The sequence below is a fragment of the Phocoena sinus genome, chromosome 7, assembly GCF_008692025.1.
Source record: "Phocoena sinus isolate mPhoSin1 chromosome 7, mPhoSin1.pri, whole genome shotgun sequence".
In the NCBI taxonomy this organism is placed as follows: domain Eukaryota; kingdom Metazoa; phylum Chordata; class Mammalia; order Artiodactyla; family Phocoenidae; genus Phocoena; species Phocoena sinus.
Window position 1 is genome coordinate 63,428,397 of NC_045769.1, and position 26,968 is coordinate 63,455,364.

At 40.7% G+C, this 26,968-nt stretch overlaps 1 protein-coding gene across 2 annotated transcripts in view; it reads right to left on the minus strand.

Annotated features, from left to right (window-relative positions):
- Positions 1 to 2,122: 2,122 nt before the first annotated feature.
- LOC116756983 (kelch-like protein 23) overlaps positions 2,123 to 26,968 on the minus strand; it is a 37,580-nt gene continuing 12,734 nt past the window's right edge. Inside the window, exons 2-5 of one of the 2 annotated variants that reach the window (XM_032638214.1) lie at positions 24,619 to 24,682; positions 16,551 to 17,765; positions 13,051 to 13,203; positions 2,123 to 2,478 (exon numbers count right to left, since the gene is read on the minus strand). In XM_032638214.1, the coding sequence (XP_032494105.1) occupies positions 2,168 to 2,478; positions 13,051 to 13,203; positions 16,551 to 17,765; positions 24,619 to 24,652 (1,713 nt within the window). In that variant the 5' untranslated portion in view covers positions 24,653 to 24,682 and the 3' untranslated portion in view covers positions 2,123 to 2,167. Of the gene's footprint in view, positions 2,479 to 13,050; positions 13,204 to 16,550; positions 17,766 to 18,650; positions 19,037 to 24,618; positions 24,683 to 26,968 lie in introns of those variants that run through there. The other variant, XM_032638215.1, reaches the window with a different exon arrangement.

Genomic DNA, 26,968 nt, shown 5'->3' on the forward strand with positions numbered 1-26,968 from the left:
GCCAAGAGACGTAACATGCATATATAAATGTTAAATTCTTTAAATGTGACAATGCAAGTTTTACTGTGGCTGAAACAGGAAAGAATTTCCAGAGGCTGGACTTTTATAGGACCTAGATAAGCTGAAAGGAGGCAAAAGTGATTGCAATTGTTCTCATCCATTCATAAAAGAGATCTCTAAAGCCCTACTGGATAACATATTACTGGTTCAGCATTAAATGCAAATGTTCTTGAGAGCAATAAAATATTCTGTAATTCAAGTACAGATTGAAATACTCTGTAATTCAGTTGCTTCACTAATTCAGAAACTCAATTGTCCTTTAATTCAACTGGCCCAAATTCAAGCAGCTTTACCACGTATGCAGTGATTTATTTATTTTTATTGAAAATACAAAGTAATATTAAAGGAAAACATTTAAATAATTTAAAAATCATTCCATATCCCCCTACGCTAACACAATGAATTTCACTTCTGCATATTACTTTCCACATGCATAAAGATTTTACAGACACAATGATAGTGTTCATACCATTTTATATTGTGCTTATTTTACTTACCATATCACAGACATGCCCATGTTTCTACAGTCTTCCAAACAATTTTTTTAATGGCAGTATAAGGCTTCACTCTTTTTATTAGCCCACTTTCTTCTTTGCCATTTAGATTATTTCCAATTTTTCGCTATTGTAAATAACGCAGACATAAACAACCTCATGCATTTACCTTTTTGTTTGTTTTGTTTTGTTTGTATGCTATTCTTTAGGTTACAAATCAAGGAGTAGAATTTATGAGGAAAAAATATGGTCATTTTTATGGCTTTCTATGCAGTGCCATATTGTGTTCCCAAAGGGTTGTATCTGTTTAAGATGCCTTCTTAAACGAATGTATTAAACAGGTTCTTTCTAAAATTTAAAAATAACTCAGAAAAGTTAGGTAGTTTTACACTTACATACTTAAAGTTAAAAATAATTATTGTCTCTTAAAAAATTAAGAGTGTGGGTAGATGATCTAACATTACTAAAAGTTTAGATGAGTTAGCTTAAGCTACGCTTCTTAACTTTTCTCAAGTTATGGCACACATGGAAAGTGATATGGTAGGCACACTGGAGAAAATGAACAAAGATGTTTCTGGCCCTGAAGCTTCAGCTACCCAGGCCACCTCTGGCTACTCCAAGAGCTGTGGGGATCCATATCTAGGCACATCTATCACCCAAAGAGCCAGTGTACATGGGAAGGGAAGTTCTAATTGAGGTTAGGTGACTCAATCCAAGTCACAAAATCTAGTTAGTGGAAAATGAATTCAAATTTCTTCTCATCAATGTATTTTCTACTATATCACAATGTTCTACATGCTTTCTGGCTCTAAATTTCAATTTCACATGCAGACAAGCACCTATACTTATGAATAAAGAGGATTTTCTGATATGCGTAAAGACACCTAAACTAGCAATTTACATCAAAGCTGAAAATTAAAAATAGCTCTTAGGATCAACAAATATTCAACTCTTTCCTCTGAAATTTTTCGGATTTTCCATTCTTTTAAATTTAGTTTGTAAACTCTGAATAGTAATAATCTTTTGCACAACATCTTGTATATCTCTGGTAGTCAGTAAATAAAGAATCATAACTATAAATAATACACACTACAAAGGAAAAACACTAGACTTAAGTCCATTCTAAATAATTCTAAAGGTAAAAAAAAATTTTAAGTATTGATTTTGTAGAGGTAGAGAATATTCCCTCTTTATATTTCAAATTCCTTGTTAGCTAAATGGAACCTTAATGTACACTATTACATTACATTAATGTACACTATTACACTGTCATAAGAAATATTTCACTCCACAGAATGATTTTGACCTACACCCAGTGTTGATGCTACCAGGAGATAAATTCACTGCAAAGACGTTTCACCTTTTACCAAGTGTCCAGTGTTCCAGATTACCTTTGATGAGCAGAGATTAAAGGTAGTAACCCCACTGACTCAACTGTAAATATACATGTTTCTTGACCATTAATCACAGGGTTGGGGTGTAGAGTGGGGTTTAGGCATGAGAATTTACCTAACTTGTGCCAGGCCACAATAACAAGTAAGACACTCCAAACCCTACATTCTTTTTCACTACACCCTGAAACAGTGATTACCTGGTCATTTCTGTGGACTTAATCAAACATTATACACACAAACACACCCATGGGACCGCATGGCACTTGGAAGATTACCCACGATTTCCCACTTATTAAGATCTGGATCGTATTTCTCAACGCTCTGAAGATATGTCCCCTTTGAGTAGGAATACCCCCCAGTGACATAAATACATCCATTCATGATGACGGCACCACACTCCATCCTCCTTTCCATCATGGGAGCGATCTCTCTCCATTCATTCTGTTCAGGGTCATAGCATTCTGTGATTGTAGTTTGTCCACCAACTAGATAGAGCTTATTTTCAAATGGAACTGAACACAATCCATATTCTATTAAAAAGAAAAAAGCATATTTCTATTAGGATAACAAGCAAAAGAGATACCTTAGGGTGGTGATATAATAATGCTTTACAATTTAGCATACAAAAATAGAGTAGTTGTGACATTTTGATTCCAGCACACACTACCACAACACAGAGCCTTAAAATCCACTCCCAATCACCAGACTCAGATTACCTATTCCTGCCACTGTCTTTCAGGTTATCCCTAAACTGGCTTTGCAGGATGCCAGGAGGAACTCATCCTCCGACCACTACCCTTCCGGAAACTTCCCAGCACAGGCACCTTTTTCTCTACGCCTATGTGTAAAAGGTGGTAGCAGCAGAGTCCCTCTGCCATGAAGACGTCCCAGGTAACTGGTGTAGGGTCCTTCGGGTCTTAGCAGCTAACCCTGTACAGTATCTGCTGCCACAGGCGCTTGCCTCTCTCACATTGCCGGTCAAGTTAAAGACACAAGAAGTTAGAGAAATATAAGCCAGTTTAGTGGGGAACTACAGTCTGTGACCTTAAGAAGCTGTGGAAGGTGCTCAAAGGCCAAGCGCTGCCGTGTGAGGTCTGCGTCCTGGGGCCGGGAGTCCACCTCTTGGGGGTCAGCTTTCCAGGCCATTTAAATTTTTTTCCATTTTATCTCCCCCTCCACATCCAAACCTGCTGGCTCTTCAAGGCACCAGGATGTTTGGCAACTTCACTTCCTCTCCCTTCTTCCCAGGGCTGTGACTAGGGTAAGGCAAGTGAGGTGCCCAGAGCACAAAACAGGAGACTCTTCCACCTTCTGAGCAACTCCTTCGGTTCTGTGCCTCGAGGGCACAGGTCACTCGCCTGACCCTAGTCCCAGCCCTGTTTCTTCCACGCCCTCAGTTCTAACATCGCTCCCAGCCTGTGAGTTCTTTCTCTGGAAGTATCAACCATTAGATTACACTTAAATACTTCTAGCTGCAGACCTGAAGAAAGAGCGGGAGTTGTCAGTGGCACTAATACTATGGCGAATAAATGAAGATTTAGCTTGCCATTGCTGAGCTGTTCCATCTGTCTGGAACACCTTCTTTTCCCAGGTCCTTGCACAGCTACCTTCTCCATGTCATTCAGGTCTCATCTTACTCTCACCTCCTCAGAGGGCCTTCCCAGATCATCCAACCTGAAGGAGCTGGTCAGGCATCTCTACCACATCACACTCTTTTAATTCTCTCTGTAGCACTTCTCATAATCTGACGTGGTTCCTGTTTAGTCTCTCTCTTCCTTCTGACAGTACAGGAACTGTGTCCTGCCCACCACTCCACTCCCAACTGAAGGATGGCAAGTGTCTGGCATCTTGTAAGGACTCAATAAAAGTTTGTTGAATCGATGAATGAATTGTACCTTGTAGCCTCTGTGCCCAAATATGCGCCCCCATAACTTCGTGGAGGAAAAGCTTATAAGGCCTTCTTTAGAAAGAAAGAATGGACAATCAGAAATGTGATTTCCCCTTTAAGTAGGGAAGACAAATTCTTATCAGTAAAGTTCTTACTATTTAGGTTTCAAAGCCTAAGGAAAAGTCTGAGAAGACTGGTATTTCTGCTTTGAGTCCCCATATCGTTGTTCTCTGGTTTCTGACATCCAAGAAAAAAAGAATTCTCCTACCTCTGAAAACCCATTTATTACCTTTCAGTTATACACATGCAGAATTTTTATAGGATTTAGTTGTTTCTGAGTACTGGTGACACATTGTTTGTATAAATTATGAGTCATTCTGTCAAATGGTTATTGTGAAAATTAATGATGATTCAAAAACATCAGTTGGTATAAATGATTCAACAATGAGCTTATTAAACTTTTCTTAACTTATTCAAATCTCACAAAAAATCCTCAATTTGCAACTCTTATGTTAAGAGAAGTATCTCAATCTTTCTGTAGCAGTAAAAATATTTAAAATAAAGTGACTCCTGGGCTCTCTATTCTGTTCCATTGATCTACATGTCTGTTATTGTGCCAGTACCATACTGTTTTTTTGTTTGTTTGTTTTGTTTTCTTTTTTGTGATATGCGGGCCTCTCACTGTTCTGGCCTCTCCCATTGCGGAGCACTGGCTCCGGACGCGCAGGCTCAGCGGCCATGGCTCTCGGGCCCAGCCGCTCCGCGGCATGTGGGATCCTCCCAGACCGGGGCACAAACCCGTGTCCCCTGCATCGGCAGGCAGACTCTCAACCACTGCACCACCAGGGAAGCCCTACCATTACTGTTTTGATTACAGTAGTTGTGTAGTATAGTCTAAAGTCAGCAATTCCTCCAGCTCTGTTCTTCTTTTTCAAGACTGTTTTGGCTATTTGGGGTCTTCTGTGCTTCCACACAAATTTTAAAATTATTTTTCCTAGTTCTGTAAAAAATACCCTTGGTATTTTATTAATCAATTAATTTATTTATTAATTTTATTTATTTTTGGCTGCGTTGGGTCTTCATTGCTGAGTGTGGGCTTTCTCTAGTTGTGGTGAGTGGGGGCTACTCTTCGTTGTGGTGCGCAGGCTTCTTTTTGTGGTGGCTTCTCTTGTTGCAGAGCACAGGCTATAGGGCACTTCAGTAGTTGCGGCACACGGGCTCAGTAGTTGTGGCTTGCGGGCTCTAGAGTGAAGGCTCAGTAGTTGTGACACACAGGTTTAGCTGCTCTGCGGCATGTGGGATCTTCCCGGACCAGGGCTTGAACCCGTGTCTCCTGCATTGGCAGGCAGATTCTTAACCACTGCGCCACCAGGGAAGCCCTACCCTTGGTGTTTTGATAGGGATTGCACTGAACCTGTAGATTGCCTTAGGGTAGTGTGGTCATTTTAACAATATTAATTCTTCCAATCCATGAACACAGTATGTCTTTCCATCTGTTTATAGCATCTTCAATTTCTTTCATCAGTGTCTTACAGTTTTCCGGGCACAGGTCTTTACCTCCTTAGGAAGGTTTAGTCCCAGGTATTTTATTCTTTTTGATGCAGTGGTAAATGGGATTGTTTCTTTAATTTCTCTTTCTGATAGTTCATTGTTAGCATATAGAAATCCAACAGATTTCTGTATATTAATGCTGTATCCTCATGATCAATTAATCTATGACAAAGGAGGCAAAAATATACAATGGAGAAAAGACAGTCTCTTCAATAAGTGGTGCTGGGAAACCTAGACAGCTACATGGAAAAGAATGAAATTAGAACATTGCCTCACACCATATATAAAAATAAAACTCAAAATGAATTAAAGACCTAAATGTAAGGCCGGATACAATAAAACTCTTAGAGGAAAAGACAGGCAGAACACTCTTTGACATAAACAGCAGCAAGATCTTTTTCGATCCACCACTTAGAGTAATGAGAATAAAAAACAAAAATAAACAAATGGGACCTAATGAAACTTAAAAGCGTTTGCACAGCAAAGGAAACCATAAACCCTCAGAATCGGAGAAGATATTTGCAAATGAAGCAACTGACAAAGGATCAATCTCCAAAATATACAAACAGCTCATGCAGCTCAATATCAAAAACAACAACCCAATCAAAAAATGGGCAGAAGACCTAAACTGACATTTCTATAAAGAAGACATATAAATCGCCAACAAATACATGAAAAGATGCTCAAAATCACTAATTATTAGAGAAATGCAAATCAAAACTACAATGAGGTATCACCTCACACTGGTCAGAATGGCCATCATCAAAAAATCTAGAAACAATAAATGCTGGAGAGGGTGTGGAGAAAAGAGAACCCTCTTGCACTGTTGGTGGGAATGTAAATTGGTACAGCCACTATGGACAACAGTATGGAGGTTCCTTAGAAAACTAAAAATAGAACTACCATATGACCCTGCAATCCCACTACTGGACATATACCCAGAGAAAACCATAATTCAAAAAGACACATGCACCCCAATGTACACTGCAGCACTATTTACAATAGCCAGGACATGGAAGCAACCTAAATGTCCATCAACCGAGGAATGGATAAAGAATATATGGTATGTATATACAATGGAATATTAGCCATAAAAAAGAACAAAATAATTCATTTGTAGCAACATGGATGGACCTAGAGATTGTCATACTGAGTGAAGTAAGTCAGAGAATGATGAATATTATATGATATTGCTTATATATGGAATCTTAAAGGGTACAAATGAACTTATCTACAAAACAGAAATAGAGTTACAGAGTAGAAAACAAACTTATGGTTACCGGGGGTAAGAGGGGGAGGGATAAATTGGGATATTGGGATTAACATATACACATTACTATGTGTAAAACAGATAACTAATAAGACCTACTAAATAGCATAGGGAACTCTACTCAATACTCTGTAATGGCCTATTTGGGAAAAGAATCTAAAAAAGAGTGGATATATGTATATGTATCTGATTCACTTTGCTATACACCTGAAACTAACACAACATTGTAAATCAACTATACTCCAATAAATAAATATTTTTTTAAAAAATGATAAAGCAAAAAAACCCCAGATGAACAGATAAAAAAGATGTGATATATATATAATACGCACACACACACACACATACACAATGGAATACAACTCAGCCATAAAAAAGAAATTTTGCCATTTGCAACAACATGGATGGACTTGGAGGGTATTATGCTAAGTGAAATAAGTCAGACAGAAAAAGACAAATACTGCATGGGATCACTTATATGTGGAATCTAAAAAATATAACAAGCTAGTTAATATAACAAAAAAGAAATAGACTCACAGATATAGAGAACAAGTTAGTGGTTACCAATGGGGAGAGGGAAGCGGAGAAGGGGCAAGATAGGGGTAGGGGATTAAGAAGTACAAACTATTATGTATAAAATGAATAGGCTACAAGGATATATTGTACAACACAGGGAATATAGCCAATACTTTATAATAACTATAGAGTATAAAAAAATTTAACTATAAAAAAATTTAAAAATTATAAACCACTATGCTGTACCCCTAAAACTTATATAATATTTTACATAAACTATATCTAAATTTTTTAAAAGTATAAAAATAAATAAAATGGGCTTCTCTGGTGGCACAGTGGTTAAGAATCCACCCGCCAATGCAGGGGACACGGGTTCCATCCCTGGTCCAGGAACATACCACATGCTGTGGGGCAACTAAGCCCGCAAGCCACAACTACTGAGCCCGCGTGCCACAACTACTAAGCCCACATGCCTACAGCCCATGCTCCACAGAAAGAGACGCCACTGCAACGACAAGCCCGCGCAGTGCAATGAAGAGCAGCCCCCGCTCACCACAACTGGAGAAAGCCTGTATGCAGCAATGAAGAACCAACGCACCCATAAACAAACGAACAAACAAATAAATAAATAAATTCCTGGTAGTTCTTCCCCTGTTACCCAAATGCAACATAATGTTCTGTTATAGTTGATGGAAACTTCCTCAGCTATAACTGCCTTTTTTCTTGTTGGTCACTCAATGAAGCTACTGATGCTAAGGGACTGTGTCTTGTTTATTGAGCTCCTAGCACTGTACATAGCAAGCAGGAAGCACTCAGCAAATATATGTTGGACAAATGAATGAATGAACAATTTCAAACCAAGTATGAGGAATAGCACCATCTGTCATGGCTCAAAAGAGTTTACACACAAATATGCACTATAAATACATGGCAGTCTGTATTCAGTGTTACATGAGTGATAGGAACAAAGCCATGCAGGGATTCAGAGACAACCACAATATTTTCAGGTATTCAATATCCATTGAAATACTTTAAGATTTTTACCTAAGATTTTTTTCTCACTGAAAAGACCTGTAAAGCTTATCTAATCTAACTTCCTTATTTTGCTAGAAAGTAAGACCCAAGAGCTTAAGCTGCTGCCCAAGATTACACAAGTAAATAAATAGCAAAGCCAGGAGAGAATGTTGTTCCCACTGGACACAGCTCTCCACGGATTTTCCCTCTCTATCACTTACTGCTTCTCCCGGGTTCTTCATGCACTCTTCTTCCTCAGCTCATCCTTTAACTAATGCTGTTTCCCAAGATTCTGCTCACTACTGTGTTGTTGGTCCCAACCTCCCAAGGCATCTCATTCACCTCCACACATAGTCATCATCTCTAAGCAAACAATTCACAGATCTCTGTATTTAGCTGCATTCTTCCTCCTGAGCTGCAGAACCACACTTCCCATCGCTTGCTGGACGGCTCTTCTGAGTTATCTAACTGGTCCTTGACATTTCACTACAAAACTGAGTTCATCATCTCTCTTCTTCTCCCCTCCCACTGGTTGCTACTTCAATGCTCCTAGTCAATCAGCCAGAGAGCCTAGAATGACTGTCAATTCCTTTCTCCTCCTCATCGCCAATGTCCAATCACCCAAGGGAGCAATCACTACCATTCAATCGATGGTGAATCTGTAACATTCCTCACACCTGCCTGTTTTCTACTCCTACCACTTCAGGCTTTCAGTATTTCTCACCTGGTTTATTACAATAGCTTTAGAAGATCTCCCTGCCATCTTTCTCCCAGTCTATTCTCAAAGGAGTTCTTTTCTTGAAGCTAGAACTGATCATGCATCATTCTCTTGCTCTGAAAACTTTAAGCTCTCTATTTTAAAATTCTCCAGACTGCCATTCAAAGCCCTCCATGACATGCTCTTCAACTGAACTCTCCTATCCAGTCTCTCATCCTACCCTCTTGCATCTCATTAATATACTTTTACTCCCAGGAACTGGAATGAACCTGGAAATTTCCCTTCAGCCTTCCTTCACTGGCTAACTTTCTGCCAGAGCACTCTTCCTCAAAAACTACCTTCCTCAATTGTAGCTATTCCTTAAGGCCCAAATCATAACAGCCTACGCCTGGAAGCCTTCTAAGATTGTCAGGGTCCCCTTAATTAGACTGAAGCTCTCTCTACCCTCAATTTCAGTAGCACTTATTTGTAAGACTGTCTTGTATTCCTGTTATGTATGTGTATTTACTACTAGATACTGAGTTCCTCTGGCAGTAAAATTAATCATCTTCGATAGAATGGTATCTTTCCCAAGGTAAGGTCTCAATAAATGTTATCTTGAATTTAATGGGATTATAGTCCCCTGTTTTTCAACTATACAAAGCAACCACCCTTAAAAGCATTAAGAGAAAAGATAACATTTAGATTACCTTTTAAAAATAACAGTTAAAAAATAAATAAATAAAAATAAAAATAACAGTAGTCATTTCTTTGTGGTCTAAGCTACATATCTATAAGGTAGACTCAAGACTGACATTTACATTCTTCAGGAGGTGCTCCTAAAATGCATAAGAGGCATAACTTGCTATAATTCAGAGGATGTAGGTCTAAATGCCTTCCAGGGCCAAGGAGATAACAGACTATCTGAATGAACCGGGCTAGGGGTAAGAAAAACAGCAGCACAGGCCTCCCAAGTCTATGATGTGATGAGAATGGAAGAGACTGTGGTGAAATGGAGCATATAAGCCTCATCTAAAGGGAACAGCCACTACTTGGCACCAATAATTGTTGCCTGGAAGGAATATGATCCAAGGTTTCCAGATCTTGCAATTTTTCTAAAGGCCAGAAATCATGATTTTTATTTGAAATCTCCTGAATTTTAAATATTGGTAACAAGCCAGTTAAAAAATATTTTGAACACTGTGAGAGCCAAATAGAAGATACCACGTAGGGTGCTAATTTGATAACTTTGTTTCTCACATTATGTCAGGAAAATGTCCAATGTGAATCAAAATGCTCTATATGGAATCCTAATACTCATTTCTAATTGATTTTTTGATTTCCCATGGCTTTACATACTTTGGCTTAAGTCTCACTACCTTTTAAACTCTCTTTCAAGCAGTTAACAAGCTATACCCAATTTAAGTATGAGACCTTCATTTCTATATTTACTTTTAAATTAATTAATTTACTTATTTTAGTTTTGGCCGCGTTGGGTCTTCATTGCTATGCACCAGCTTTCTCTAGTTGCAGTGAGTGTGGGCTTCTCTTGTTGCAGAGCATGGGCTCTAAGCACACAGGCTTCAGTAGTTGTGGCTTGTGGGCTCTAGAGTGCAGGCTCAGTAGTGTGGTGCACAGGCTTAGTTGCTCCGCGGCATGTGGGATCTTCCCAGACCAGGGATCAAACCCATGTCCCCTGCATTGGCAGGCGGATTCTTAACCACTGAGCCACCACAGAAGTCCCTCGAGACATTTATTTTTAAAGGAATCTCTTTATGAAATATAAATTAAGTTTGTAATGTAAACAACTGCCCTCTGATTTGTTAATCTGACTTTTCACATGTTAAGATTTTCTTTGTAAAGATAAGTCAGAGAAGTATCTAACTCATAAGGTTAACACGAGGATCAAATGAAGTAACAGTGTAGTTGTTAAGAGCATGAGCTCCCAGCTAGACTGCCTGGATTTGAATCTCACAACAAACCCTAGCTAGCTGACCTTGGGCAATATATTCACTCTCTGTGTGCCTCAGTGACCTATAAAATAGTAGCAGTACCTAGCTCACAGGATTGCTGTGAGGTTTCAAAGGATTAATACAGATAAAAGTATTGGAATAGTTAGTGCCTGGTACATACTTATTGAATAAATGTTAGCTATTACAGGCATACCTTGACGATACCGCAGGTTGGGTTCCAGAGCACGGTAATAAAGTGAATATCACAGTAAAGCAACACACAAATTTTTTGGTTTTCCAGGGCATGTAAAAGTTATGTTTATACTATACTGTAGTCTATTAAGTGTGCAATAGCATATTTTTTATGTCTAAAAAAACAATATACCTTAATTTCAAAATATTTTATTGCTAAAAAATGCCAATTCAATTACAATAGAACATCAAAGATCACTGATCACAGATTACAATAACAAATGTAATAATAATGAAAAAGTTTGAAACACTGTGAGAATAACCAAAATGTGACAAGACACAAAGTGAGCAAATGCTGTTGGAAAAATGGCACCGATAGAATTCTCAAGGCAGGGCTGCCACAAACCTTCAATTTGTAAAAAATGCAATATCTGCAAAGTACAATAAAGTGAAGTACAATAAAACAAGGTATGCCTGTACTCAGTATGACAGTTATTATTATTTTCTATTATAATTTCATTAGTTATCACAGAAAGTTGCGGGGAGTCTGGGATAATACATCTGAACTACTTGGAGACGAAAGTCTACCTCTAAGGTGTCTTCAGGGCCAGGACAGCATATGGCTGAAGTCCCTCCTTGTGTAAGTCCTGTGGTATATGGAGACACAGCACCAGATTCAGGTGTGCTCCCCCTGAACCGTGAGATGACATATATGATGTATGGTGGAACTAGCTGCATTGGTCAAAAGTAGGAGAGCCTGTTCCCTTATGGACAGGCGGATTGCTTATCGGTCATAGCACAGGTCAATGCAATCAAACTGCCTGACTTTGAATCCTGATCCACCACTTCCAAACTGTGACCTTGGCAAAGCTACTTATCCTTTCTAAGCCTTTACAAATATGTAAAACAGGGGTAAACAATACTTACAGGGTGTAGTTAGAATTTAAGGTAATATTACATGCAAAGCGCTCAGTCAGTACCTGACTTATGGAAAGTGCTCAAGGTTACCTATCATTATTATTCTCAGACGGTTCAAGCTCGTGAATTCCAACTATGCTCTCCAGTGACTCACACAGAAGCCGGATGCTATATGGAAAATGATTCGAAGTAGAAGGGTGATATGGTGATATGAATCTTTCCTAATGAAAAAAACCTTAATCAGATGGCTTAACCTTAACCAGGTAACTATAACAGGTTTATCCTTCCCCCTGAGCTCTACCCAAAGAGACAAGTCAAAGAACAAAGGACACCACAGAAAGCAGGCCATTCTTTGTGGGTAGACAACTGTTAAGGCCAACACAGGGCCCTGCACATCACAGGAGTAAGTGTTTAATAGCTATTGAAACCCAGAAAGAACATGCTTCTAAAAAAAAATCATTTCTTGCTGAACTGAATCAACAGGTATCCTTCCCAACTATTTCAGACTAGTGGTTTTTAACTGTCAATAAAAATTGTGTTTTATATAATGCATGTAGTAAATGAAAGAAAGCATATAACTAAGGAATAGGAAACACAAAAATAGAATCTCATTAAAATAATTTATGGGGCTTCCCTGGTGGCACAGTGGTTGAGAGTCCGCCTGCCGATGCAGGGGACGCGGGTTCGTGCCCCGGTCCGGGAAGATCCCACGTGCCGCGGAGCAGCTGGGCCCGTGAACCATGGCTGCGGAGCCTGCGCGTCCGGAGCCTGCGCTCCGCAGCGGGAGAGGCCACAGCAATGAGAGGCCCGCGTACCGCAAAAAAAAAAAAAAATTTATGAAGAAACTAATTCTTTTAACCACACAGGCCTAAAATATGTGTCATGTAAAGACATTAGGGAAAGTATTTGTAGATGTCATCGAGTTGGAATAGCTAATTGTGATTATTGTTAGATGAACACGTGAATATTTTGAGCCTTTAATTATACCCATGTGTAGCCTACTACAAATTTAGCACTTTCTACTTCCAGCCCATTTTTAGCCATCTCTTATGCTGATAAGATGCATCACAACATTATGTACTATTTGAGACAGTAATTTGTTACCTGGATGTGGACTGGAGGTGATGAGGCTCCATTCATTGATATCTGAATTGTAGCTCTGGACCTTGTCATAGGTGCAGCTTCCTCTGTATCCACAGTGGCCGCCAATGACGTAGATAACTTCATGTAAGACACAGGCAGTAGCATTTCCCACGCCTGTGTGTTAATTAAAATCACATCTTCAGATTGCTCTTTCATTTGGTTTTGGAATGAATATTGGACTAAGATTATTATTGCTTTTGTTATTATTGACAGTAGATGCAAGGCATTGTGCTAGATGCTATGAAGGATAGAAGAATAATAAAAAAAAAGGCTCCCTGCACCTTTTCTTAAAAGGGGTGAGACATTTACACAAATAACTGGAACACAGGGTAGAGAACTCCTATGAACGTTCAGAGCAAGGAGACACTGCTTTGACTAAGGGAATCATGGCAGGCAGTGGCAGAATTTGTCCTGGGCCTCAGTAGGTAGCCTTTGGCAGGCACAGGTGAGAGGAAGCCATCCTAGGCAGAGGGAAAGGTGAGTGCTTATTAGACAATGTCATGTAGCCAAGTTTGATTCCCAGCACTTGGGCAAGGCAGGTGGCACACCTGGGGCTGTCGTGTGGGAATTAAAGCTGACATGGTAAACTGAAGCCACACGGCAAAGGATCCTGATGCCCAACTAAGAAACACGGACTTAATTTAGCAAGACTTTTAAGGATTTTTCAAGAGAGGAAGGGGGGGACTATAGGAGTAGAAGGGCAAGAGTCAGAAAGAGCTAGGTATTGGCCCAGGTGCGAAGTACTGAGGGCCTGACTTTAGACTGGGCCTTGAGTCAGAGGGAAGGATACCAAGGTAAGAGACACCGGCAGAACAGATGGGCCTTGATGACTGACTGTGTCCAAGACAAACAAGACTCATTCTGAGGTCCTGAGCTCGGAAAACTGGGAAACACTGATGCCACAGAAAAATAAGGAAGAAATGGATTCAGCAGGGGAAGAAGACGTGAGGAAGAAAGATGAGGAGGCTCGTTTTAGTTGAAAATGTCAGTTTTAAGTCTTTCAACCAACTTTTTACTTAGCCTATTAGATGGGCCGGTGCAGTTCAATCTCCCTGTGCATTTCTACTCCAAAACAAGAGTGAGTTTATAAGCAGGGCGGTTATGATGAGGGGGAAAAAAAGTTAGGACTTTCTAAACAGCCGAGTATTTATTTCTTCTCTGTATACCCGTAAACTGAAAAAGGAAATGAATTTGAAATTTGACTCTGCCCAATTTAGGTGCTCATTACCAGGGAAAGCTGCTAGTTCACTTTATGGCTACAAAATAAAACAAACTGGGGAACATAGTGTTATCCTTTCTAGAGACAAACGGGAAACTTAAAGTTCAGCATGAGTCCACCCATCAGAACCAGTACTAGCAAAAAGTGCACATAACTGACAAAAGTGTTACCCTTCCCTGGGATGGTCAGATATAATCAGGAATCAAAACTTAAGTTAAAAGTATAAAACTCTGGGGCTTCCCTGGTGGCGCAGTGGTTGAGAGTCCGCCTGCCGATGCAGGGGACACGGGTTCGTGCCCCAGTCTGGGAAGATCCCACATGCCGTGGAGCGGCTGGGCCCGTGAGCCATGGCCGCTGAGCTTGTGCGTCCGGAGCCTGTGCTCCACAACGGGAAAGACCACAACAGTGAGAGGCCCGCGTACCGCAAAAAAAAAAAAAAAAAGTATAAAACTCTGGAATTTCAGACCCAGCTAGGGAGTAGGGGAAGACTTCAGCATACGAGGGTCTTCCATTCCACTCAAGGCTAAGGCAAGAACACGTGTGGCCTTCTTTACAGTGGATACACCATTGCAGCATTTTCTTTTCAGGAAGCACTGTTTCACACATGATTTAACAACATTTCAGTAAAGTAATACATTTCAATCCTCAAAGAAATATACTCTAAAGTGCAGAACCACTGAAATTGTGATCTTATCATTAAGAAACAGAGGCAGAAATATATCCAGGTTTACAACAGCTGCTAAAATATTTGAACTTTCCTTGCTTCTTTTGTAGGAAAGGAGTCAGGACATTAAGAGCCACCCTGGGGAGAGGACTGGGGGAATTAGTAAATTGGGGGGTCAAGCTCTGGCAGAGTCAAAAACCAGAGCAGTTATTGCAGCAGGCATTAAGCCACCTTCTCCCAAGCTGCCAACTACTTCGCAATCTTCGGACGTGCAGGAGAGCGGCTGTAATTGAATATGAAAGATATTTCTGCCCTGTCAAAGCTGACATGTTCTTCTATAAGATGTTCATGACTATAATGCCTAACACTTACTGAGTGCTTACTCTGTGCCAGGCACGGTTCTAAGCACTTCACATGAATAAACTCAATTAATCCTTTCAGAACTAAGCTATGTAATATTGTGACCCCCACTGTACAGATGGCAAAACTGGGGCACAGGGAGATTAAACCATTTGCCCAAGCTCACCAGCAAGTGAGGTGAAAGTCAGGATTTGGATCCAGGCAGTTTGACTTCAGAAGCAGCATGTCTGGTCACAAGGCCATTCTGCCTCTCAGGCTTCCTGTTCTCATCCAAGAATCACACCGGGTCAGATTCCTAGACCAGGTCAGATTCCCACACCCCCACTAGCATTAAAAAAGAAACAGAAAAGCCTGGGAAGAAACATTTGGAATAAAATGACTCAAATTTGGTAACAACGTACCAGTTTGTGTGCACCTCCCCAGCACCAATGAATAAATGTACTGAAATAAGTGAGATTCTAGCCTAACTTTTTTTACAGTGGGAGAGAAAGACAAGGCTAATCTAGTACCAAACACAGCAGAAAATACAGTGTTTATCAGACAGATGCTGAGATCCAATAGCCACTGTGTGGGCCACATGTGGGAGGTAGGGGACCTGCCCCTCTCCTTTTCCCTCTAAGACAAGACTGGAATTCCAAAGAGCAGAGGTTGTCTCTCTCTAGTTTTTGAGAGAATGTAAGTTGTTACACCCTATAGGGACCAAACCTTTCAAGGTTTTAATGAAAGACCTTTTAAAAGACAGATGATCAGATGATGAGAGGAAAAAAAGCTGAATATTTAAAAGCAGAATCAAAAAGGTTCAATGTCAAGAGCAAGCAAAAAAATAGAAAATTAAACATGAATAAAACTACCCAGCTTTCTCTTTTCATTTAGCCTTTGATTTAAATATAAATTCTTAAGACTCAAAGCAAGATGTAGATTCAAAACAGGCTGTAGAATAAGAAGAATGAATTATACTGTTTTCTTATATAAATAATATTTCTTTTCTAGCCTGGGTAGCATACTCTGATCACATAATTCTCAGTCAAGTTGGGGACTGCTATACTATATTTTCACTTGGAACATTCTGTGTAACATTATTTGTATAAGCCACTATAGTTCCTAGGTAGCATTCCAAAGTGATAAATTCTTTTTAACGTTATCTGTGAGAGAACTGAGAGATCCTTGGCCTAACCTCCAACACCTAAAAATTACAGAATAAACACAATCTGCACTTACCTTTAATCATGTTTGCAATAGGAATCCATTTCTCTTTTAATGGATCATAGAACTCGGCCTCTTCTGCTGGAGCCCCTTTTCTGTAACCACCTAAAGCATAGACACAGCCACCCAAGGTGACTGCACAGTGGTAATACCTGGCATTGAGCATTGGCAAACCTTCTGTCCATTCATCACTTTCACTGTTATAGATCCACACTGTGTCAAGAGCTTCTATGTTATCCGTTCTGTAACCTCCAGTTACATAAATATTGGGTCCCAAACATGTAACACCATAGCTCTCCCTAGTGTAATCTGGTATTTCTGCTCCCTGGATCCAAACATTTGTCAAAGGATCCCATACGTGCACCTCTGATAAAGGATGCCAGTAATAGCCTCCAATGATATACATTGTGGCTGTGGACCTCTGAGAAATCTCTTTATGCATGGGATTCAAAGCATTGTATATGAGAGATCGGATCTTATTTTCGGTTAACAGGCAGCTTCTTTGAAGGCCCAAAGCTGTTTTTAAATACACTGGATCTATATCTATGTTGATATAGCTTAGTAGATTATACAGGCATTCAATTCGATTTTCTACATCATGAGCAGTCCACTTGATAACTGGCTCTATGACAGCTTCTTCTTTCCAAACACTGAGATTCTTTCTGGACAAGATAAAGAGAAACTTTTCAAGGCTTATTTCCAGAAATTCTTCTTGTTGCCATACTTCCTTAAACCTTGAGCATAGAATTCTTCGAGATTCCTTCTCTAGTTCTGGACACACGTGAAATTCTGCAAAGGAGTGCATTCCAATACAATTATCGATATCCAAGTGCCTTACCAAAAACTGCTCACATGCTTTCTTTACTGAAAGGAATTGTAGCAGATCTGCTGCTTCAAGCAGGCTTTGAACATTTCTTTTAGTTATCTCAATTTGGGACGTGTACGCATAATTTACAAGGCCTTCCAAGATATCATGTTGGATGCCAGAGATTTTAATTTTATTTTTAAATTTTTCTTTCATGTCAGCTGTGAACATTGCTTTAAAATAATTGCTGCAAGCAGCTAAAACAGCTCGGTGACAATGGAAGATTATGCCTGAAGGACACTGAAGGGTAATATCAGTAAATAATCCATCCAAGTAAAATGTTTTGAATGCATCCAGAAAATCCACTGGATGCGTCGAATCCTTGAAAAGGTAAATATAATCTTCTTGTCCTTTTAGAGCCATGGCTGCAATAAATATGAAACAATAAACGTGTTTTCAATTGTGCGCATTACCTCATAATCAATGCTAAATATTCCTGTCATTATAATGATTGATTAGCATCGAATATACAAAACTAGACTAAATTCAGCACTCTGTCACAAATTCAAAATGTGGACACACTATTTCATAATTTATATGATGGTCAATTTCAATGCAGGGTAGCTCGGAGTCTGATATGAGGCCCCCGGATTGCTCAGGGGTCCTTTCGAGAAGAAATATTGATTTGCTACCCCATTCACCCAGTCTCCGAAATCTGCCCCGAGCTGCCGGTCCTACAGAGAGCCCCCACTTGGCAAACCAAGTGTCCAAGAGGTCACCCCACTCGAGGCTGGACCTTGGCCGTCTCGGCTCGGCCCCAACTCAACCTTTTCCCCGAGTTCCGTCTCCCTTTCAAGTCGAATCGAGATGCCAGGAAAGGGACGATCGAAATATAACTGGATAGAAGAAATCTCGGAAAAGGGAAATCCTGTGCCTTTCTGCTCAAGGAAGGACGGAAAGGAAAACGGCCGGACTGCGGCCCCTCCATCCGCGTGCCTCCTCCCCGGCTGCCGCAGGGCTTTCCGCGCGCCCGGCCCCCGGCCCGCGTTTCCGCCCGGAGACCGCCCCGCCTGGGGGCCTGGCATGGGGACTCGCCTCGAGGGCGCCGCGCGCCGCCGCCGGGTCGGGCGCCCGCGTCCCTCCACCCCGGGACGCCGCACAGGTGTGGGGAGGGCGCCGCTGACGGCCCCGCGCTCGGCCCGGCCCGCCGCCCGCGCGGCCATTGTCTCCGCGCCTCTGCCGCGGGCTGGCCTCGCTCCCCCGCGCCCGGCCCCGCTAGCTCCCCGCCGGCTGGCCTTGCCCGCACTCACCTCCCGCGGCGGCTCTGGGTTGCGCTGCGGGCCCGCGGGCTAGCGGCGAGCGGGGGCGGGGGCGCCTCCGGACCCTCTGACCATCTTTGGAAGAGGCGCGGCGGAGGCTGCCTGCTAGTGCAGCTCCAGCCCACAAGCGGCTCCTATTTTGGTGCCCCGGCTGCTCCCCGCCTCCAACCGAACGGCCCCCCACGCGCCTGGGGCGCGGGGCAGCTCGCGGGAACTCCCGGCTGGAGGGGCCGCGCTGCGGGCAGGGGCGGGGTGGACGCGCGGGTGCGTGGCTGCGGCCCCTCCCCGGCGGGCTCCCAGGCAGCAGGTGGGACGGCTTCCCCGAGGAGACCGCCCGCGCTGCTAGCTTCTGCCCTTCTCCCGGGACCTGTCCCCCATCCCCACCCCACACACAGACACTGCCGAGCGTTTTCTCTCTAGACAAACGCTCTAAGTCCTGAATTAGGACCATATATGGGGGCTGGGGGGCCCCCTTTTCCCTCTTTCAGTAGCTCTCCGCAGCCCAGGCCCTAATGGTGGAGTGGAATTGGGGGTCGGGGTTGGAGAGAATGCAGCAAACTTAAAGGTCTGGGGTTCAGGTTGCCTTCAAAATGCTAGAAGTAGTTGCCGGTTTCCCACGAACTCCATCCCGCCCCCATCAGAGCACTCTGGAGGAGTGCTGGGGAAGCCCCTGGGCCTGATGCGTACACTGTGGGTTAACTTGGAGCTTTGAGAAAAACTGAGAGCAGCCAGGGCCAAGGATTCAGGTTACAGTATTTAGAACAGAGTAGCTGGAAGGAGCAGCCTCCAGCCTTTCTTCCTGGTGGCAGTCAGTCCAGTCAAGACGTACATATGCTACACCAGAAAGTTCATGTTCTTCCTACAAAAGGCAATATCAAATATTTTCATTTACCATTCATTCATATGCAAGATTTTATTGAGTGCCTAGGCACTGGTAATAACGTGGTGAAAGATGGTCCATAGCTCGCGCGGAGTTTATAGTCTAGCCAGCTTAAGGGAGGAAGGAGACCAGGATGAAAGGAATACCAGAGGCCCAGTGTGTTTCTCAGAATATGGTCTGAGAGACAATATACAAACAGACAATGGCCAGACTGTATATGACAAAAGAACTCTGAACAACATAAGAAGTCCAGAAAGCCAAACCACAAGTTCTGCAGCAATTGCACCAGAACAGTAAGGAGGTGGTCAATGACTGCCAACTTCCCTATTTTTACCCCTACTTTCAACTTGGGACCAGTCAGAGAAAGCCAAATATGCTCCCCATACCAATCACATAAAATACTCTCTGATTCTAGTAGCTGGACTCCAGCTTTCCCAGGCCAACAACCTCCAACGTATACCTGAGACCTTCCCCTTTTTTCCACTTTTATAAAGCTTTCCCGCTCCCCTATCTGCCTTTGAGCTTCTATCAAAGGCAAATGATGGTCCTGACTCTCTTGCTGTAGCAAGATCTGAATAAATGGCCTCCGTTCTCATTTGGGTGATTTTATTTTAATTCCACATGTCAGACTACCTCAACTGAATTATGTGGGATACTAGAATCTGCATTCCAGTCAAGGGCATCAGGTGATTCTTTCACACAATTAGAAGAACATACTGTTGGGGACTTCCTTGGTGGTCCAGTGGGTAAGATGCCGCGCTCCCAATGCAGGGGGCTGGGGTTCGATGCCTGGTTGGGAAACTAGATCCTGCATGCATGCCACAACGAAGATCCTGAAGTGCCACAACTAAGACCCGGTGCAGCCTAAATAAATACATATATATTTAAAAAAAAAAAAAAAAAAGAAGAAGAAGAACGTATGTTGGACCCAAAATGGAAAAAAAATGAAAGGTTTACTATCTCAACATCTGGTAAACAGTTTAGTAGAGAAGAAAAGTATATGAGATTTTGTTTCAGGGTTAAGATTCTTCTCTGCCACTTATCTAATCATGTAGCTTAACTAAACTTCTCTGATCCTGAGTTTTCTGACTTCTTGTAAAACAGAAAATATCAGTACTTTCTCAACTAACATAAGGATATTGGAAAGATAAAATTATGACAGTGAAAGCACTTAGGATGTGGTATATAAATGTTAACTATTATAATGAAAGGATATTTACACTTAATTCTCCATTACAACCTCAATTTGGAAATTAATATCTTATTAACATTTCTTCAAAAATCATGAACTTTGTAGTTAACTGTAATTACAGACACTTTGTCCTTCATGGACAGTGATGTTATTGTTGGTGTTGTCATTCAAGGACACAATTGCGATTGATTGAAGATGCGGCATTCTTTCCATGGTTGTCATTGAAGTGTGGCAATGGCTGTTTGTGGCTATGGTGCCAAGTTTGATGTATAGTAAATATAGGCTCTACCTAACTCAGAGGAGGGGCTTCTAGAATCATAACAGCATGTAATAAATGATTCTCGAATAACAGAATTCACTATATTGTCATTTGTTCTGTTATTTCAGATTGCTGCAGAGCCCAATTCATACTTTTGCTTCCATTACCTGCTGTTCCCTGGTTGTGAATTATTACTTAAAAGTGTATATGGGCTATACGTCAATTATATCTCAAAAAAAAAGACCCCAAAAAGTGCATATCAGTATGTATTAGACTGCTTCAACCTGCCAAGAGAAGAGCAGGTCCTGAAGGGTATGGGCAGGAGCAGTTCCTCTTTACCACATGCTTTATCAAAAAGACCACCGCAAATGCTAATAGATTCGATGCACTCAGAAACATGTAATTAGCATTCATAAGTTAAATAAATTAATGACACTGTTCAAGAAAACAAGTGTGCCATCTGTGAATCCAAGTCTTTGGGAAATAAAGAGCCACCGTGGAGATGAGACATAATGACTCTTGACAGATACTGAGCTTGGCATGGAGTTGGAGTCCTTTTGACATCATACTGAGCTTTTCAAAAGACTTGGTTTCTAAAACTAACTATTTTATTTGTTGTTTTTACCTTATTAATACATCTTTCCACTAAGTATTGCTATGTCATTAAATGTTCAGTACGCTAATTGTGGTAATCATTATCAATATATGTAAATGTGCCAGTATATACAGAAAATTTTGTGTACTTCATTTAACGTACTGGATAGAACAAGTTGGTGTTAAGTAAAAAAAAAAAATAGGTGTAATTTATAAGGCCACCACATACAGCTGTGTTAAGTTGTGCACTGCATAATTCCAGCTCATTCCATTCAAGTAGAGTGCCATGTGAACACTGTCTCAGGAGTTGTACAGTATACAACCAGCACAGGTAGGTATATGTGACTGCCTTGGAGTTGCTATGTCTTGGCAAAGCCTTTTTGGTATGCTTCTGGGAAAATAAAAGAACATTCTGATGACTGGGTAACAAGTGCCTTCACAAGTCAGAATGTTTCCAATTCCTTGTTTTCAACAAAAGTTAAAGAGCATTTTTGACAAATAACTTGGAAAGAATCCACAAAATGAGTGGCACTGCTATAATAAAATTCCTCTCATTCCCATCTAGTTGTCTTTGTGAACACATTTTCTCAGGGATTATATCTATAGAAATGAAAAACAGGAATATGTCTGATCCTAAACTCTGTCTCGTGCCAGCAGAAAACAATAATCAGCCAAAGATATATGGTCTCAATGAAAGGAAGATAGCCCAATTCATCAGGCTGAAATAATTTTTGATAAATTTTTACTTTTGATTTAAACATATTTATGTTGTTTGGTCAATTATAGTAATAATTGTAATGTTAATCAGCTCAGAATTTTTTTTACTACTTAAGAATAAAGGACATAAAACAGTTAAAATTCTAATTTGTGTACTTTTTTGTTGCAGAGAAGCTTAAGAGGTGACTAATAAAAGATTTTCAAGTATAAAAATACATGGACAATCCTTTCTTTGAATGTTTCCAATATGCATGAATTTCAGTTACCACCATTTTGTTAACTAACACCAATCCTTCAGACAGAGTTCAGATTTCAATTACTATGGTAAATTGTGAATAATTGCATAAAATAGAAATTTCGCCCTCTAGCTCTTCAGTCCACAAATCACTACATAAATAACAGATGAGCATCAAGGTCAGTGACCCATCATGTCTCTTCTTTCAAAGTCCTTGGTGATTGGTCACTGTGCATCTGTTATTCAGTTCACATTCAGACAACAAAGCTTGTGGTTGTCTTACCTCCTGTCTTCCAGTGATAAATCTACATAGTATTTTACAAAAATAGATGACTGAGAGAGGGCATTGGCCAACAAAAATGAAAATGTAGCAAAGAATTAAAAGTGATAATGCCAAAAGCGGAATTTGAGTTGAACAGAATGAAGTTCTAGAAGTAGATGAGCATGGGAATGTTGACAGTGCCACCAGTGAAGAGACTCTAGATCTGCAGCCAGCTGACTTTGGTGCAGGTGAACTTTGTGACTTAAAAAGGACAGTGGTTGTTGACAAAGCAGATAATGGTGTCCCAGAAGAAGTAATACTGGCAAAAAAATTTCATTTTAAAAGAACTCTTGGAGGACTTCCCTGGTGGCACAGCGGTTAAGAATCTGCCTGCCAATGCAGGGGACATGGGTTTGAGCCCTGGTCCGGGAAGATCCCACATGCCGTGGAGCAACTAAGCCCATGCACCACAACTACTGAGCCTGCACTCCAGAGCCCGCGATCCACAACTACTGAAGCCCGCGCGCCTAAAGCCCGTGCTCCGCAATGAGAGGAGCCACCACAATGAAGCCCTCGCACTGCAACGAAGAGTAGCCTCCGTTCACTGCAACTAGAGAAAGCCCACACACAGCAGCGAAGACCCAACGCAGCCAAAAATAAATAAATAAATTTATTTTTTTTAAAATGCAAAGGATAAAATGTTGGAAGCTGATCCAAATTTAGAAGTATGACAATTCACTAAGTCATAGAAAGATGATCATTCTGTATTGTAAGTTACAGGACAAAAAGAAGACGGTGAAAACTGCTCACTCTTAATAAGTTTTTTACAGAAAAATAAAATACTTTCATTTCCAATGTTTCTAACTGCAGTGTACTAAGTAAATATTGGTCTTACTGTTTTTCATTTTCCTATACATTTATAACTGGCAGTAAGACAGTTTTTAATGTTCTGACAAAAAATTTAAAGGTCACAGGACAATCACAATTGTTCCTACTGATTTTTTTTTTTTTTTGTGGTACGCGGGCCTCTCACTGTCGTGGCCTCTCCTGCTGCAGAGCACAGGCTCTGGACAGGGAAGCCCTGATTTTGTGTTTTGATCATGGTATATCCCCAGTTCATTCTAATATTCCTAGAACAGCGTCTGCCACATAACAGGCACTCAACAAATATTTTTTTATACCAGTGAAACTACGAGTAGATTAAAAGTAAGACTTTCAGGAGCTTCCCTGGTGGTGCAGTGGTTAAGAATCCGCCTGCCAATGCAGGGGACACAGGTTCGATCCCTGGTCCGGAAAGACCCCACATGCCACGGAGCAACTAAGCCCGTGCACCACAACTATTGAGCCTGTGCTCTAGAGCCTGTGAGCCACAACTACTGAACCCACACACCTAGAGCCCGTGCTCCACTGCAATGAGAAGCCTGCGCACTGCCACGAAGAGTAGCCCCCACTCACTGCTACCGGAGAAAACCTGCGTGCAGCAACGAAGATGCAACGCAGCCAAAAATAAATAAGTAAAATAAATGTTTTTTTCTTAAAAGTAAGACTTTCAGAATTTTCTTTAAAAACTTGCTCAGGGCTCATAGTTCTCTAAGACATTATATAAATAACTTAAACTGCAGACACTGCCCTCCTGTACCACATGATCTAAACGTTTTGTGCTTTTTTTCATTTTCAAATTCAAAGCATCCGGTTTATCTATCCCTTCCTTTTCGTTCTCTCTGACAGCACGCTTATTGGGTCTTTATCACTTCTCACTTGGCTTACTGCAAGATTTCTCTGTGTCAGTCTCTCCCCGTTCCTCCCAAGCTGTACAGTACCTTTCATCCTCCCCAAACAGCATTTTCTTGACATCACTTCCCTTTACTTGCTCCTAAGAGGTACCTGGAAGAAATTCAAATTCCATTGATTAGCTTTCAAACCCGTCCATAAATTGGCCAAATCCTACTTACAAAGCTTGATTCCACTACTCCCCAGTTTAAACCCTTAACTTCATCAGGCCAGCCACATCATCACTATCTCGAGAACACGCTGTGCTCACCCCCACCTTGGCTCCCATTATTCCCTTCATCTGGGAAGCTCTATCAAGTCCTTTCCATTTTCCCAAGTCCTTTCCATCCCTTAAGGTATAGATCACAATCTACCTCTTTCATAAAGCTTCTCTTATATGACAATTAATCAATTGACTGAGTACACAGTACAATACTATATGGTCATCTAGTCCTTCCTTGACTTAAGTACTTTTTGTTTATGCTGATTACTAATATGCTTTATGAATCTTACTTGGGAATTATGAATTACATATGTATATGTCCCACCTCTTTAAAAGCATTTGTAAATGCTTTGAAGGACATCATTGTTTGTAAGACATAGCCCTACACTTATACTTCCACAAGTTTTTGTTTTGTTTGTCTTCTTGCACATAGTAGACCCTCAAAATATTTGTTTAGTATTTTTATCCCCCCAAATTGTGCAATAGGATATTTTTTCTGGATTTAAACCTGAAAAGGGCTAAATTGTTAATAAATCCCTGAAAGAACATACTCTCATATTTAACTGAGGATAACAAAATATTGCATGGACCAAGCTGTGAGAACAGTTGAGATTCTGATATGTAACAAAATCCTGAATATGACTGTAAAGTGGTAGAAATAAATGTGAAGGAGCAAGTTTTCCAGTTTGCACTGATTATAAAATCCTATGCGGCAAATGGTAGTTTAATTGCAAATATTTTTTTACTAGTTGTTTAGACATACAACTGAAAATTTATTTTTGAATATAAAAGACTAATTTTTTACTAAGTAACATCTTCCATAAACAATGGGAGTTTCTAAGAATTTCTGTTAGGAAACATTTACATTAATATTTTGTTTCCATGTGAACTATCATCACACAGACATCAGTTTGTATGACATAAGTAAGATAGATTTAGTTTTTGGCCCAGAATATATTATTCCATAAGTCCTTATAAAGCACATCAAAAAATCTCTCTACAACAGAACTATCACATTGTCCACCTGAAAAAAGAAACCCATCAGGGAGCACAAAATGATAGGGTATAATGTAAAAGAGTTAAGGCAATTAATTATTATTTATATATTCCCTACAACTGGTCTCATCTAAAGATGTACTGTGAGGTTATTAGGTCAGTAAAGGACTCTCCCCTCTAATCTTCTGGAAAAAAAAAAAAAGCATATCTCATAATAGGGGCAGAAAGTGGCTATAAATTCCAGTCCCATTATCACACTATTAACAGAACTACTGTGGGAATGTAAATTGATACAACCACTATGGAGAACAGTATGGAGTTTCCTTAAAAAACTAAAAACAGAACTACCATATGACCCAGCAATCCCACTACTGGGCATATACCCTGAGAAAACCATAATTCAAAAAGAGACATGTACCACAATGTTCATTGCAGCACTATTTACAATAGCCAGGACATGGAAGCAACCTAAGAGTCCATCAACAGATGAATGGATAAAGAAGATGTGGCACATATATACAATGGAATATTACTCAGCCATAAAAAGAAACGAAATTGAGTTATTTGTAGTGAGGTGGATGGACCTAGAGTCTGTCATACAGAGTGAGGTCAGTCAGAAAGAGTAAAACAAATACCGTATGCTAACACATATATATGGGATCTAAAAAAAAAAAAGGTACTGATGAACCTAGTGGCAAGGCAGGAATAAAGACGTAGAAATAGAGAATGGACTTGAGGACACGGGCCGGGGGCGTGGTAAGCTGGGGCGAAGTGAGAGTAGCATCAACATATATACACTACCAAATGTAAAATAGATAGCTAGTGGGAAGCAGCAGCATAGCACAGGGAGATCAGCTCGGTGCTTTGAGATGACCTAGAGGGCTGGGATAGGGAGGGTGGGAGGGAGACGAAGAGGGAGGGGATATGGGGATATATGTATATGTATAGCTGGTTCACTTTGTTGTACGATAGAAACTAACACAGAATTGTGAAGCAATTATACTCCAATAAAGATCTATTAAAAAAGAAAAAAACAGAACTACTCTTCTCAGTCTGGTGCCTGCCTTCAGTTGCCCTATTGATATATCAGCTGTCCCTTGGAAGCTGCTTATGAGACCATAAATGAAAATCTTCTCTAACTCTCCTTCAGGGCTAGTATTAACCAGGAGCTAAAAAATGCA